Genomic DNA, 16,301 nt, shown 5'->3' on the forward strand with positions numbered 1-16,301 from the left:
CAGCGAATTTGTAAACCCAATTTGTGCACCACCCACGCCTCTTCAAATCCTTTTTATTACCATATTCAAGCATTGAAAGAGTTGCATACAAACACAGCACAGACACACACACACTGAAATTCACTAAACCTTGCCACAATTCATATTTCCGGTCACCCGTTTCGGAGCGTTCGAATAATAAATAAAATATTAAATTGAAAACCGAATTTTTATTCAAAATGCTCTCAAGCTTATGTGTTTGCACATGACTTTTCTTTGGAGTTTTCCCCCCAAAAACCACCCAAACCCGCTCTGCCATCGCCCCACTAAGCCCCGAGCTTCAGCGGATATGTATGTGTTTGCTTAACCTTTGAACTTTTGTTTACACAAATACCCTAAAACTACAACCCGAGGCCGGCTAAAGCATAAGTAAATATGAGTATCTGTGCAAATACCATTCGAATTTAACGAAAGTAAATTAAATTTTCAATTCAGATAACAAAAAGGTAAAAATCGTAATTTGCTTGCTATCTGGATTAAAGTGAGCGGAATCCGCAAATATAGAAATATACCTATCAATGGAAGATAAATATATTTAGGTAAATACGAGAATTAAAACACAATTAAATCTCATAGATAACAAGAGGAATCAAACATTGAATTAGATAAATATTTGCAGAGTTACATATATTGTTGCCTTTTTATCTATGCGGAATTTTAAAATTATGGAAGAGTTTATTTTTGAGAGAGAATTTCAATTACATTCCCAACAAGCTTGTGACAACTTTACAGCCCTCCACACAAGTAACAATCGAATTTATTTGATAAGGATATATTAATGCATATCTATGTTTAAACGAAGCTCTGGTCATTTAAATAAAATTTATCTAAACCATCTTCATAGTGAACATTGATGGATGTATTGATGCACTCGCACTACCCTCGCAAGCTCCCCTCAAGCCACAGTTCACTTTGTGTCCTCTGGCTTCTGTGCTAAAGTTAGAAAGTTAATTAATGACATTTACTGGAACATCTAAAAACTAATTATGCATAAAATGGCTGGGATATTATTGCAAGCCCACTATAAATTTTCACAAACTGTGCAACAGTCGCACAAACACGAACAACAAGAACAACACCGATAACAAACTAACCCTGATTATGCCTCCACCTGACCCAGAGCCAGTGTTCCGGGCAAATCGATTAGAACAACAAGGAGCGCTACAACGGTGAGGTAATTACCAGAGACCCCCCAACAACACAGTGACAATGAGGGTGTATGTACACGACTATAGCCATAGGTATGTGTGTGTGTGTATACGAGTTGTTCTATAACAACGGCACAAAATACGCCAACAAATCGGCAATTAATCAAGCCGCAACTGCATGGCAGGGGCGAAGCAGGAGCAGAAACAAGAGCTGGAGCTGGAGCTGGCGGTAAAGGATAAGGAGTAGTGGAGCAGCACAAGGAGAAGTCGAGTCAACTGTCGCTTGGCACTTTAACAATATTTATGCCAAGTGCCAAAACAAAAGGACAATCTAGAAAGTAGGGTAAGCAGTTTTTAATGGTAAATGTATCCAGCTAGAGGATACCCTAGAAAACTCTCTTTAGAAAGTACAACCGATGTGGTCAGGCATCGGTCAAATGTCTCTTTGTTAGCTCAACTCTTCAAGAAAAGGTATAATCAGGATAGATCTGGTTAGCGCTGATATACTCCTGATCAACCTACGGATGTGTCCGCACAAGTAAATGGCAAAGAACACAAGACACAAGCGCTCCTTTGAGTTCGTGGCGCTTCATTTTCGTGTACCAGGAAACTGGAGATGAGTGGAGTCCCGACTCGGGTTCAGTTAAGATAGTAAAGGACACTCGGAAAGGGGAACCAGCAGCGTCAGACTTCATTTTGCTCCGGGCCAGGCTGGACAATTAATCATTTTAATTAATAGGACAGGTGTGCCACAGGTTGTTGTTGTCGAGACGAGTCAAGTCGACTCCCGTAATGTGAGCCTTTCCCTCCCCCACATTCGCATCTCCCCTTTTGCATCTGAATATCTGTCTATATCTCCCCCCGTCTCTGTCTCCCTGCAGGCGTGCCATCTTGGCCAACGGCGACGTGACAGGAGCGCGAACATTGGCGGGGATTTGGAGGAATGACTATTGGGGCACTCCACTGGCGGACAGTGGCTCCCACGGCTCCTGGCGCCCGCTGTGTGTGCTCAGCTTTCGTCTCAACTTCCTGGCGGGTGGGCTGGCGGCCACTGGCTACCACGTAACCAACGTGCTGCTCCACTGCCTGGCAACGTGGCTGGTGGTGCTCGTGGGGCGCACCCTGTTCCCAAGCCGTGCCGGTGTCCTGGCCGCTGGCGCTCTCTTCGCCGCACATCCCGCACACACGGAGGCGGTTGCCGGACTGGTCGGTCGTGCCGATCTGGCGGCTTGCGTCTGCTATCTGCTCACGTACCTGACCTATCAGCGGCACATGCGGAGCCGGGAGTGGAGCTCCCTGGCCCTCACCCTGCTGCTCGCTCTGGCCGCGCTGCTCTGCAAGGAGACGGCCATCACGGCCGTGCTGCTCTGCGGACTTTGCGACGTGCTGCGCGGCCTGGAACAGTCCGATAAGGTGAGTGCCTTGCTTTTATCAGCATAACTACGTTCCAGGATGCTTATTCATCATCTCTAATCTCCTTCCAGTTCCGCCTTCGCTCGCTGTGCATTCTGAGCGTCTTCCTCTTCTGTGCCCTCTACTGCCGTTTGAGCCTGCTGCCCCGACCTGCCTCGCCCTTTGCGGCCGCTGATAATCCGACGGCCCACGAGGCGTGCTGGTGGACGCGGACTCTGACATTCCTGTACCTGCCAGCTGCGAACTTCCGGCTGCTGCTGTGGCCGCAGGTCCTCAGCTTCGACTGGGGCATGGAGGCCGTGCCGCGGATCAGAACGCTGTGGGCAGCGCGGAACCTGCTGAGTGTCGGGTTTTACGGCTCTCTGCTGGCCGTGGTCTGGCGGGACGCCCGTTTTCGCTCGTGCTCCCCCGTGGACTATGCGGCTGTGGCAAATATTTCGCTGCCGCTGCTGAGGCGCGTTGGAAGCAACAGCTGCCACACCTGGCTGGGCTTGCCTTGCAACTGCCACCATCAACTGGCGGAGGAATCCCGATCCGTGCAAAGTCCGCAGTCGATTGGGGGCACTGCAGCCAACAGTTCCTCTTCGTCGGTGCCTCTGATGGGTGTGGCCTTCCTGGTGCTACCCTTCCTGCCAGCCAGCAATTTGCTTTTCCACGTGGGATTCGTGCTGGCCGAGCGATTGCTTTACCTTCCCAGCGTGGGCTACTGCCTGCTCTTCGGCTTTGGCTTCGGCAAGCTGTGGCACCGCTCCAAGGGCTCCTCTAGGATGCTGCTCCTCTGCTGCCTGGGCGTGCTGCTGGGCGCCTTCAGCCTACGCACCGTGCGCCGCAACCTGGACTGGCGGGACGAGGAGCAGCTCTACCGAAGCGCCATTCCCGTGAACCCACCCAAGGGTAAGCTGCACCATTACTGTCATTCTGTACGCTCCATTATAAACTTACTCCTCTGCAGCTCTGGGCAATCTGGGCAGCGTCCTGAGTGCCCACGGACGCTATGAGGAGGCGAAAGTGGCTCTGACGGCGGCCATCGCACATCGGCCCCACATGGCGGATGCGCACTTTAATCTGTGAGTAAACGTTCCGGAACCCCTTTCTGCAAATTTGAGCGAAATTCGCGTCTGCATCTGCCCCTTGCTGCGGCGGCCTGCTGAATGTCGAAGCCCAAACCTGAAATTACAGAAATGATGTCGGTTTTTTTTGCTGGAAGCCTTTTCAAAATTCAAAAGCTCAAAGTGAATGGCTGGAGCGACCTTGGGCGTTTCGATGGGGGTGGAGAGCATTAGGGAACTGCATGGCTGCTCCTAATGCCAAATGGCAGCTGCTTCGGCTTGGGCTTCTCTCTCTTTGTACAGCTCGGGGAAAAAACGTTCGGACAACATCTGAGAAAAAAAGCGACACAGTCGCTGAAGGGGGGCAGAGCAGACCGAAGACTGTCCAGACGCATCCTGCATACAAATCAACCCGTACAGATCTTGAGCTTTTGCGTGTTCCGGCGCAGGGGCACATGTTTTGCATCTTTTGGATGGCAATTTGCATGCACTCGGCAGCCATCAACTGCAAATAGCTGCTGGATGCAGTTTTTTGTTGGACCCAGAACCACCACCAACCATCCTCTGGCACTATTTGGTCGTTGTCGAGCTTTGTACCTTTGTAAGCGCAGCGGTACGTTTGAAACAATATGGCTCAAATGAATGCTGGAAGCATTTTGCACCCTAATCCCCTCTAGATATGCTGTTAATTAGGCCAAAACTGAATGGCTTTGCGCCAGGCCCTAAATTCTTCGAGATACTCGTCGTACTTGGAAATGTTCTACTTGCCGCTGGGAACTGTTTGCACTCGGAGTTCTGTTTGCATTCGGGGCACATGCTTCATGTAAATGAGGAGGAAGTCAGTTGGGAAAATGAGGGAAATCTCGGATTGATTGAGTGCCTACAGGATTTGAGATATAAATGTAGCACTTTTATTGGCTTACCTTTACTCTACTTTATCTACTTAAAGGGTTATCCTAGCACTAGGCTTTAGGATTTAAATTGTAATATAAATAATAATTTTATTGTATTAGCCCAGAGAACAGATTATAGTCTTTAAGCTGTGATATGGCATAAGCTAAGATATTTTTTAATCCATTCGTCTTGTCTTTCGGTATGTCTATGCACGTACAGGCAGCGTACGTCAATGCTTAATGCATCAGCTGTTGCGATTGCATTCAGTCAGCATTCCAAGAGCCATTTCCCTTGTCTTATACTGTACAATAAATAAACGAGAGCTCCGACATATATTACATTCTCCGTGGAACAACCATAACAGCGCTGAGAATCGTAATAAGGATTGGAATAGAAAAATTGTAACAACAAAGGGAGAAATTGGCATTTCTGCTTACAAGCTGCACTTGATGCAACAATATGAGACAAAAAATAAAACTGCTGACGCATGACGCTGGCATCCTGCTTATTCCGCACTCAGTCTCCTCCATTTCCAACCATTTCTGGTGGGGCCAATGACACTTCGACTTTGGACATATGGGAACAGACTATCCCACACACACACGCCCCAACAGTGCAGCTTTGGGTACTCGTTCGTAGTCATATTGCAATTTACTCGCTGCCTCGCCGCCAGCGGCGACTCCCAACTGAGAATGCTGAGCGCAGACACTGCCTCTTGGCCCTCCACTGAGGTTTGGGGGTGTGCTGTGCATTACGAGAGAAGCGCCAACATGCCAACGCTTAACGAATCGCACTACGTACCCCTCCAAGGGGGAACTTGGGCTAGAGATGGCAAATTATTTCACACAAGTTTAGAGCGAACATTAACTAGGAAATTTGCTTTAAATAAAACTTTTAGAGAATTAGAAGTTTGCAAAAATATACAAATGCATGTAAAATTAATATTAAAAGAATGTTTGATGGACTAACTTGGTAATCAAATTTAAGGAAACTTTTCTGAAAGGAAAGGGGGATCACAGTCATTTGTATATGGACAAATATGTATACAAAATATGGACAAATATTAGTCAAGAAGTAATTACTAGATAACTTCTCTCCACATTTTTCATGGCAACATCCACTGTTGTATGAGCAAGCCAGTTCTGCGCTTTTCCAGAACGTCATCTCTCTCTCTTTCTCTCTCTCTCTCTGCCGCACACACACGGCGTCCGCAGTCGAGGCCCATACGCCGTGTTGTCATTATTGTTGCTGCCATTTCTGCTGTTGTTCGTTGCTGGTGCCGTCGCCCTCGTTCTTGTCGTTGATTATTGTGTTTGACATAATAGGCTTTACGCTCCAAAAAAGGAGAGCAAAAGACGTACACGAGAAATCCTTTCGCTTTGGTTCTTTGGCAAATTGTAGGTAAATCCCTGTTCGCCGGCTTGCCAAGTTTTTTTCCCCACTGCTCCTTTCTGGGGAGAGGCTGCCGCCATTATTTGGGGAAATGGAGGATAAGAACGAGGCACGGATAGCAGCAGCAACAGCGATGTGAGTCCAATACAAATAATTGCACAGAACTCCCGAGAGCTGTGGACAATGGGTACGGGCTGAGGAGATGAGGAGAAGAAAGGCAAAGCTTCCTCCTGCATTCATGAAAGGCGTAATCATACACAATTCAGTTCGCCTTCATTGCGGAAAAGCGAATACCAAAACTATGTTAAACCCTTTAATGCACTGAGCCGCAAATACATACCCCCAGTGAGTGTTTTAAGCGCTTTGTTTCCATGGAAGCCCCACGAGCATATTCTTCTTTTGCCTATTTAAATAAATACTTAACCAGAATGTTTTGTTTTACTCTCAATGGCTCCCAAAAGCCTCTTTTTACCACACACTGCATGCTCGTATTTGTGTACTTATGTATGTATTTATGCATGTATTATGTGTGTGTGTGTGTGTGTGTGTGTGTGCATGTTTATGTACAAAGGGATTATCCGTTTATGAAAAACATTCAAATGAATGCTCATATTCTATGTGCAATTCGAGTTTGTTTCGGTTTATTTTTAAATAACATTTAATATATTTTTCAATAAAAGTGCAGGGACAAATTTCACCAGTTAAATCTTTATTAAAAGCAGCACCACTGCAGAGGCAGAGCCTTTTCCTATGCACTGCAGATAGGGCAAAGGCTTACCCTAATTTAAAGGCTTAAATGACTTTTTTATTTATACGAGTAACACCTTCAAAATATTCTTACAATAATGGAAACGCTGAATATAATATAAAGTTGTGAAAATTCTAATAATAAAATTGCTGGAATTTCCATTATAATTATAAATACTTATTTGGGTATCTTGGTAACCACAATTTCTATCAGAACAACATGCTCGTGAGGTTTGAAAATCGTTCATAATCCTCTGGCCAGTCCACGACAGCTAATGTGCAAAGACTAGTAACTCCATAACACATTAGTAAGAGTTAAAAGGAAGGTAAAAGAAAGTTAAAAAACATATCGGTTGACGGCTTAGATGACATTTCAAATGAGGCCATTGACTGAAAAGCAAAGCGTGAACTTCATAACTGCTGGTGTTTTACGCCTGGAGGTTATTAACTTGGCTCAAAACGGTACACGAGACGCTATGCGCGCCTGGTAAAGATGTCCAGGCCTGGGGAAGCCAATGCAAAATTTTCATTTTGAATGCCGTAAAAGTTTAAAGCGCTTCGCTCTCCCTCTGGCGTTTAATCTCTGTCTCCCTCTGGGCTGTTCCTTATCCGCCTATCGCTCGGCAGTGTTGCCTTTGCAGCTTATCGAAAAGTTGTCTGATTGAATTTTTTCCTTGTCCACTTGCAGAATGTAACAGTAGACTCCACCCTGGCCTACTCCCATCAGCCAGCTAATCTGAGTGTCGGCAGAGGACATTGAAACATTAACATTATGAAAGGTTTAAGAGATTTCCAAGCTGTGAAGCTTTCATTGTCGGTAGAAGGCAGCATTTTCCGATTCCTAATCGAAAATCAATGGCAGGTGCCCTTCAACCGCCCAGCAGGTGCTGGTGGTGGTGGGCAATGGGGGCGAGTGCGTCGCGGATAAGCAGCTGTTTGTACATTATTTACTCGTAAGCCATCAATAGCCGGGATATCTCTGGCTGCACACCTTGCGCCCGATACCTACGGCTACAAATTTGCAGTGCCTGACACGTGCCTTCTGCCACGTGAAGCATCCACCATCCTATCTGGCTCTGGCTCTGCCTGTGCCTCTGCTCCTCGTCTAGTCGAGCGCCAGTCAACTGTCATGGATTTATTGTGCTCCTGCCGATGCTGCTCTGATTTTTAGCTGCAAAATGCCACAGCAAAGGATAAGTTGAGTGGTGGGTGGCGTGGCGTTGCGGATGTGGATGTGGTCCTGGGGGGTGCCGCTGGTGGTTGGGCGGAAGTCAAAGTAACAGGCAACCAAACACCAAAACCAAAAAATCACTGAGCTGTATAATTCGATTTCTCTCTTTCACTCTTCTCTCTCTCTTTTCACTCCCCGTTTTTTTCTGTGATTTTTGAGCTCTGCACTTATTTTGCTGCTGTGTTTTCCTACCTGCACCAAAAAAAAAATACTTCAAAATAAATGCAACAACATGGTTTGTTTTTTTTCTTTTCCGTACATATGTATGTACGTATGAACATACATATGTACATACATACATATATGTATGTAGGTATATTTGTAGATCCAACCGGAATGGAATAGAATACTATAGAATAGAATAGAATACTCAATATTCAGTTGAGCAAATCCCTACGTTGTCCGTCTGCAATTCGTATGCATTCACTTGGCTCCATTTTGGTTGTGTTACTCTTTCTGAGGGCTCCCCCAACAGTTGCATACAAATGTGCCCGCCTGTCCACTGTGTGTGTGTTGCTAGGGGGAGACGAAGCTGTGGCCAACGAGGGACTTTTCACAGAGTATGTCGAAAATAAAATTTAAACAAATTCATCTCTGACTGCTGCGGCATGTGCGAGTGTTTATTGAATAGTTGGCAAGCCAGACCTGAAACTAATCGGTGGCTTTGAGGTGGTCTTGTTAGGCAACTACACTTTCAAATATTGGATTAAACGTGGAATTTGGACCTCCGTCCTAGATTGTTTATACGCAGTATAAAATAATGGAAATATGTATGCTCAACGTGCTTAAATCTATCAGTAGAAATCTCTCAAAAATAGTTACAGCTAAAAAATCACAAAAAAGAGTTTAACACATAAAATATCTTTTAATTCTCATAAAAGAGTTACACAATTTTCAAGGATTTTTAATAAGCTGCAATCCATATTTATACAGCAGCAAAGAGGTCCAAAATGTGTAACTATTGCCCAAATCCCCATTCAACGGCGCTGCCTCCACACAGCTCATACATGTTTATATGTATGTACATATTGTACATATGTATGTATGTACATACATAGTACATACACATAAAACACATGATGTAAGCTGCTTTTTGTCAAAATCCAAAAGTCTTTACAATCTGCCCTCTTGTTGATTTTATAGCCTTGTCGCAACTCAACACAAATTTCAGAGCGCGCCGTTTGTTTGAACAACTTTGTTGATTTCTGCTTCTCTTTTTCTTTTTTTGTTTGGATGCTGCTACATGCAGATATTTAGGTTCAGTGCAGGAGCATTCTGTGCTTAGGTTTATCTGGCACTGTTTTGGATCCGCTGCAAATAAAATGCTGCCTTTATTTCAAACCACTTAACCATGCATACGGGCCAGACGAAACTTTGTTTATAAAGTGTATTGGGATGCCCTTACACATATCCAAATATTCAGATATTCAGAACTAGTGTGCGCCCATCCACTGAGGCCACTCCTGTAGTCCTGTTAATTGAATGAAGCCCGGGAAAATCTACTTGAAGGTCAACATTCAGCATTTTCAAGCACTTATAGGACTCGCTGCAATTAGCCAGTGGAAACCGCAAAAAGCAGAGCCAAAGTTAATTTACTCCCCAACACTATTAGTCGCTGCAATCCCCCAGCTAAGTAACTTTACTTTCTATCTTCTGGCCTCTCTCTCTCCCTCGTCTTCTGAATTTTTAACAATTTTTGCTTTATGATGCCTCGCAAGAGAGAGCAGGGGGAGAGTGCTCACAGAGTGGATTTCTTCGCAAATTTAGCTGCATTGTTGGAACAATTTGGAGTTCCTCAAAGGAGCGGGGTGGAAATGGCTTAAATTAGCTTTATTTGCAGGAACATTTTTTTGGTGGAGTATTCATTAACTTGATCCCTTTTGCATCTGTGCATTCTCTGAGACTCTCTCCTGTTATCTATTTTCAGGGGCGTTGTGCATCAGAAACAGCTCAACTTCAGCTCGGCTGTCTCCAGCTACCGGCGGGCCATCGGGCTGCGTCCACAGCTGGCCGTTGCATTCCTGAACCTGGGCACATCCCTGCTGTCCCTGAGCAGTCAGCATGCGGATGCCGTCTCCGTCTTCCGGTCTGGAGCGCGACTTGAGGGGCATGGGGTACGAGATCGTGTGGCCCATGAGGATGCACGCTATGCCTGCTACCTGCAACTCAGTTCCCTGCTGCGCTCCAGGAACAGACTACGAGAATCAGCGGCAATGCTGACAGAAGCGCTGGAAGTCCTCTTGCAGCCACGACAGGACCAGCGAGCGACGCTGCATTTTCGCTTGGGCGAGATCTATGCGGAGATGGAACATTGGGAGGAGGCTGAGCGGCACCAACGGTTGGGCATGCAACTGCAACCACAGCACGGTGCCGCTTATGTGACCTTTGGCCAGACGTTGGCTAGGAATGTAAGCACCAATACACACGCTCAATAGTTCCTTGACTAACCTTCTCGCTAATCCCAAAGAGCAGTCGCCATGCAGAGGCGGAGCTCTGGTTCAAACGGGCACTCCAGACAGCACCCTTGGAGCCCAGCTCCCATCATTACTATGGTAAGTAGTCGAACGAAAACTATTGTTAATGTCATATCACTTATCATAAACTGTGCTTCAGCTGATTTCCTGGAGCAGCAAGATCGTTACCAGGAGGCACTCAGCCTCCGGTTGAGAGCTGCCGCTTTGGCGCCCAAGGACTACGTCCTGTCTTCCGCCGTAGCCGATGCACTGCGCCTGCTGAACCGCTTGATCGAGGCGGAGCTGTGGTACCGCAAGGCGGTCAGCCTCCTGCCGCTGGCAGCCCACGCACACGCCAATCTGGGTGCCATTCTGCAGATGCGCGGCTTCAGGCAGGAGGCTGTGAATAGCTATCGCAGGGCCCTGGAACTGCAGCCAGGACACGCCACCAGTCGGGCCAATCTGGCGAGAATGAAGGCAGGCATGGACACCAACACGTAGCACGTGGCCTCCAGGCAGGGCAGGGCAGAGCTTTACTTGTTGAGATTAGGAGCAAATATTTGTAGATAGCAATTGAAGGAACTGAACTCGAGATTAATTAAGGGACTGCTGGGAGTCCAATATATTTTTGAAATAAATGCTTAAAATGAAAATATAATAAGATAAGTGTTTTTCTTGCGCATAAATATTCGCCCGTGCTGATGTGAAAATGCCAATCTGTTGCATAGTCCGACAAAATTCCCTTTCTGCCAGTTTTCCAAGAATTCCAACCCGAGACCCGCACAACAAATTATTTCCATATCAAGTGCCATCTCGAACCAGAACCAGGTGGCGACCAAACGGCTCAGACCAAAGACAAGACAACAAACGCAGGGCCAGGACGATAGACAAAGACAGGGACAGACGGACAGACAGAGACAGACAGACGTGATAATATCCAAGTAGCTTTGGCAAAAAAGCGACATGGAAACGAACCCAAATGGAAACCGCAGCAGCAGTCAGCGGAGTGGTGCGGGGTGGAGGACTCGGATGGGAATTCAGACAACTTCATGCGAGAAATAGTGCTTACTAAGCATTAAATTATAATTAAATTTTAAACAATGAAACGGAGCCAAGGACAACGGCAGAGGGACTTGTGCTGGAAGGCCGCGCGAGAGATCCCAAAAAGCTCTTAATCACAAACATGCGCAGCCACTTCAAAGGTGAGTCCCCCAACCCGAATCCTCATAGTCATCCACATCATATCAATGCGCAGAATACAGAATGGAGAATGGAGTATGGAAGTGCCCAAACTGAGGAGCAGTCACGGCAGCCGACCCGTCTGGCTGGTTGTTTGGCTGGCTAAGCATATGCGCATATAAATTAACATAGACACCCGAGTATTTAATTAAAATTCCATCAGCAGCACACTGAAATGGAGCAAACACTCACTCACACATATGACAGATGAAGGGGTGTATGGGTGGTATGGTTGGGTGTATGGGTAGACACACATTTTAGCGCTAAGCCGAGCAGATGCCCTCGAGTAAATCCACCAAAAACCACACGGCAGACGGCAAAGCTAGCGCCGCACGTTCAACGAAATCTGTGAAACGCCTTTAGGGGCCTACGCCGGTCGAGAGTGCAAACAAAAGGGGAGTAGCCACCAAAACACACACACACACGGAGACCCAGAAACATAAGTGAATGGGCCAGGACACTTGGGCTCCCTCCAGTGGCAGGAGTGAGCCGGACAGGTGGCAACAGGAGGCGCGGACAGAAGCTGCCGGCGGTGCTTCTGTGTCGATACTGACTGATGAAGTGCCACTTCTGACACTGGCCTCCCCCCGAACGGAGCCAGTATTACAATGATAATCACGATGACGATGACTATGATCGCGTTAAGCATGGAATCTTAATTAAGTTTAAGCAGTCAGTCGGCCAAAGGTTGAACTAACCCGAGAGCTGAACCGGACAAAGGCCTGGGACTCCATAATTAAATGTGGATTTGAGAGATTTGAGTGGGGCAACAGGAGGACTCTGCTCCCAGACATTTTGCAGATTTGTGCGTATTAGTTGGAGGAAAGCCATGTGTTGGCTTAACCCCTTGCCGCATGGTGAGTTGGATTTTAAGGTGGCTTCTGCAGTAAGAGAAAAGTCTTGGAAATGTTTTAAAAAGAGGTGCACCAAAAATATAATTTCTATTTAAATTATTTTGTTTATTTTAATTAAGAAACAATTTCCGTCTATAAATTAAGCAGCTTTCCTTCTAGTATTTTTTATACATGTCAACATCCTGCATACTCTCTAGTGGATTAAATGAAACCAATGAGAACCGAACCACAGCACACCTCAGCAGCACTCCCACCCACAGTCAGTGGCTAAATCCGAGTCGGCAAGTTGCCCCAATGAGTATTTAATGCGTCAAACTGTTTAAATTTCTATTGGTTTTTTTTGTTCGGACTTTTCGTTTGACTTTTGTTTTGGCCACAGATGCTGTTGCTGTTGCTGTTGTTCTTGTTTCGGATTCGGATTGTGCAAAAAGTGACGTTCGGCTTTCAACTTTTTGACCGGATACGGACACGGAAGAAGAGGCCCCCACACACACACACACACACATGCGATATACCCGTACATGCACATCACGCAAATGGTCATCCTGTGGAACCATTTATTTTCCACTTTGGCCAAAAGACAAAAACAACAAAATCACACACACACACACACACACACACGGAGCGTGGAACAGAGAGGGAGCGAGATAGCGCACGAGGGAGGATTGGAATAAAAACTAAAGGAAAAAGAAAAGTTTTTAGTTAGCTTTTGATGAGGGTCAACTGAAACTCAACGGGTCTGTGGCGCAATTTTCAAGTGGCCTCCACTGCCAAGCACCGAAGCACACCCAAGCCTTGGACTAAAAAAGGATGACACACAATAGTTCAGACATTGTTTTGGACAAGAGTTTCTATCAAAAACAAATTTTGCCCTTCTTTGTTCTCCTATTATTTTGTATTGCCCAGCTCTCGGTTTTGTCACAAATCCAGTCAAATACATGTGTGGCGGCAGACGTGGCACGAGAATGCGACATGGAAACACAATTGTCAACTTAATTTGTTGAATTTGCTTGCAGCATACTATGGAAAAGAGAAAAAAGGAGAAATATGGAAATGCATATTCCTAAATTAAGTTGGGCTTGAGGCCAGGTGCACTTCAGAAAGGACTGGGAAGGCACCAGATTACCCCCGAACTAGACGGCGGAAATCGTAAAGGAACTAAATAGAAAATCAACAAAATATAATAAACAAATAGACATAAAAATATAAATAAAACTTAAACTTAAACCTTATCCGTATTTAATTGGAAATTTGTAATTATCTTTGAGTTCGATTTAAGTACGGGTATTCGTAGATATTTGTACATATCTGAGAAGACTTATAGTAACCATTTTCTATTTACAATTTATTATACTTTAAGCAGCTATGGGCAATCGTTTTTCCAGACACACAGCACCGCAGGCGTCTGCTGCATTCTGCGGCTAACCACAATCAAGCTTGCAACAATATGAATGCATCAGACGCATCGTAAGCCGCAATCAGAGAACACAACCTACACAAAAATGTATCTTCATAATGTGGGAGCCCATCAAAATCAATGCAATGCACACACACGCACTGCAGGGTGCAAAAGGGTGGAGATAGACACGGAGAGTAGGTGGCAGAGTGAGACAGAGAAAAGCCGCACACCGCGGCTGTCAGCTGCAGCAATTGTCTGATCCAACGCGAACGCCAAGCCCAGCGGCAGAGGCCAAACCTCCAGCTAGGTGGCAGTGGCAGTCGCGGCTTCTACGTGCCACACACAGTCACACACATGGTTTGTCCCGCTGTCAAGGCCGCAAGAAGCGGCGGCAGCTCTCGTGGCAGTTAAACGGAGCAGAGAGCGCGGCCAACTGCTGTCAGAGTCGTAGGAGCAAGCAGCGAGCGCTGCCAACTGCACGAACGCCTCCTTATTGCAGCGCCTTCCGTACTTAACTTGGCAAGCAATTAGTTAGAAATTAAATTCTCTGGATGGTTTCATGCCAGCCATTGCATGCAACATGCAACGAAACTGCGAAACGAAAGTGAAGTCTTTTGGGGTAAAGCCGCAGCATCAGTAACATTCAAGGGGGACACTCTTCCCGCGTGGGTAGTGTGGGTGCTGTGGGGGCTGTGGGTGGTTCAAGGACAAAGCATCATCACATCAGTGATGTATTTTTGATTGCAGCTGCTCCAAAACACAACAATCAGCAAAAATTGCGGGGGCGAAGCAAAAAACAAAACAAAATGCCAAGACAGAGACGACAGAACACAGAGCAATCATCATAACCTGTAGCTTCGGGCGAGGCATAACCATCCCAGCCTCCCTCCCTCTGCTACAAACTACCACCCTAACAGCCCCAACGGAAATCCAACTCCGGGATGCCGTGAACCCAAAAGCGAAAGTTCGCACCGAAATTGAAACCCGGGCGGAATCTGTGGCATAATCTGAGGCGCAAAATGAAGATGACAATAAATTCGATTCGATTTCGGTTTTGATTTAGTTTAGTTTAGGGAATATCATCATCCTTGGATTACCACGCAGTGAACGCAAACGTGGGACTGCCAGTCCTGCCCTGATGATGTGCAAGCCAGAGCACAAGATGATGATGATGATGGGAACGATTGTCGCCTTATGGCAAAAGGAAAGCAAACACAAATAGATAACAGACAACAAATAAAAACCAGCAAAACGAAATGAAAATAAGACAAAGCACACACAAATATCCCAGTAGAGAACGGATGGAGGACGGAGGTTCGCGATTCTTGGATACCAAATTCACGGATCCCAGCACCCAGGGACCCAAGGACCCAAGAGCCCAGGGACCACAGCACTGCCATTGGCAAACACATCCTCCAAATCCTTCTCAGCTTAAGTTGGCTTTGAAATTTTGATTGAAAAAATCACAGAGAGAGAGAGAGAGGGAGAAGGAAAAGACAAACTAAGTCAGACACATCCCTCAGAAATGGGCGACAAATAGCGAAATGTTTCCATAGAATCCGATAATGACTTAGCGAGCGAGGCCGGGGGTAGCCGGACCGGACTACCTACCCTCAATAATTCATCCTCTACACTGTTGCCGATATTTTGATTTGCGAAATTCCAATTATGAGACCCACTTCACCTTGGTTTATCCGCTTTGCCGGACCTCGAGTCTGACTGTTGATTCGCACAGATACTCTTAATTATGCGGGGCAATATAATTGGAAATGAAATGCAATACACCCAGAAAATAAAATATCTGCAATTAACTGAAGCGGCGCCATCACACATTTTCAATAACTAGCTGGTTATGCCAGGCATATTTTCAACCCACTGCATTGCACTCAAGGAGAAAGTGTTAAATTACTTAAAGCCCTTATGACTATTAGCTCAACTTTCACCAGGAATGATATACAAAACAGCTGATCTAAAAATGCAATTCTGTCGGGTCAAATATGCCTACAGTTCATTAAATTAAAGATTTTTGTGGGCCTCTAAAACAAGAAAATCCATAAAGATATTGCTGGATATATGGGCGGAGAACATCGATGGCTGCGAGCGTGTTCTTAGCCACCAAGCATAATCTCAAACCTGTCTACAGCACAACTACATTTTTTAGTGGCGACACCTGACGACCACGGCGGAAAGATTGATTCTTACACGCTTTCTACATCATGTTCTACATTGTCGATACACAATCTACACTTACTTGGAGATGTAGATGTAAACTTATATTGTTTAAAGCTCAGTGATACGGAAAGCTCAGCTGATAATTTTGTTGGTCAAACCCATGGTATTGCCAAGGCAATGCAATCTAAGGCATTGGATGGATAAATTCATTTACCAAATATTATAAATATTTTTATTGATTAATTAATTAATTAAACATTAATTATTATTT

The 16,301-nt window shown here is 45.7% G+C and overlaps 1 protein-coding gene across 2 annotated transcripts in view; it reads left to right on the forward strand.

The window, feature by feature from the left end:
- LOC117901655 (protein O-mannosyl-transferase TMTC1) overlaps positions 1-10,986 on the forward strand; it is a 42,659-nt gene extending 31,673 nt beyond the window's left edge. Inside the window, exons 3-8 of one of the 2 annotated variants that reach the window (XM_034812493.1) lie at positions 2,069-2,600; positions 2,672-3,494; positions 3,553-3,667; positions 9,841-10,321; positions 10,381-10,465; positions 10,527-10,986. In XM_034812493.1, coding sequence (XP_034668384.1) covers positions 2,069-2,600; positions 2,672-3,494; positions 3,553-3,667; positions 9,841-10,321; positions 10,381-10,465; positions 10,527-10,867 — 2,377 coding nt within the window. In that variant the 3' untranslated portion in view covers positions 10,868-10,986. The remainder of the gene's footprint in view (positions 1-2,068; positions 2,601-2,671; positions 3,495-3,552; positions 3,668-9,840; positions 10,322-10,380; positions 10,466-10,526) is intronic. The other variant, XM_034812494.1, reaches the window with a different exon arrangement.
- Positions 10,987-16,301: the final 5,315 nt, after the last annotated feature.

Source organism: Drosophila subobscura, chromosome U (assembly GCF_008121235.1).
Source record: "Drosophila subobscura isolate 14011-0131.10 chromosome U, UCBerk_Dsub_1.0, whole genome shotgun sequence".
NCBI lineage: Eukaryota > Metazoa > Arthropoda > Insecta > Diptera > Drosophilidae > Drosophila > Drosophila subobscura.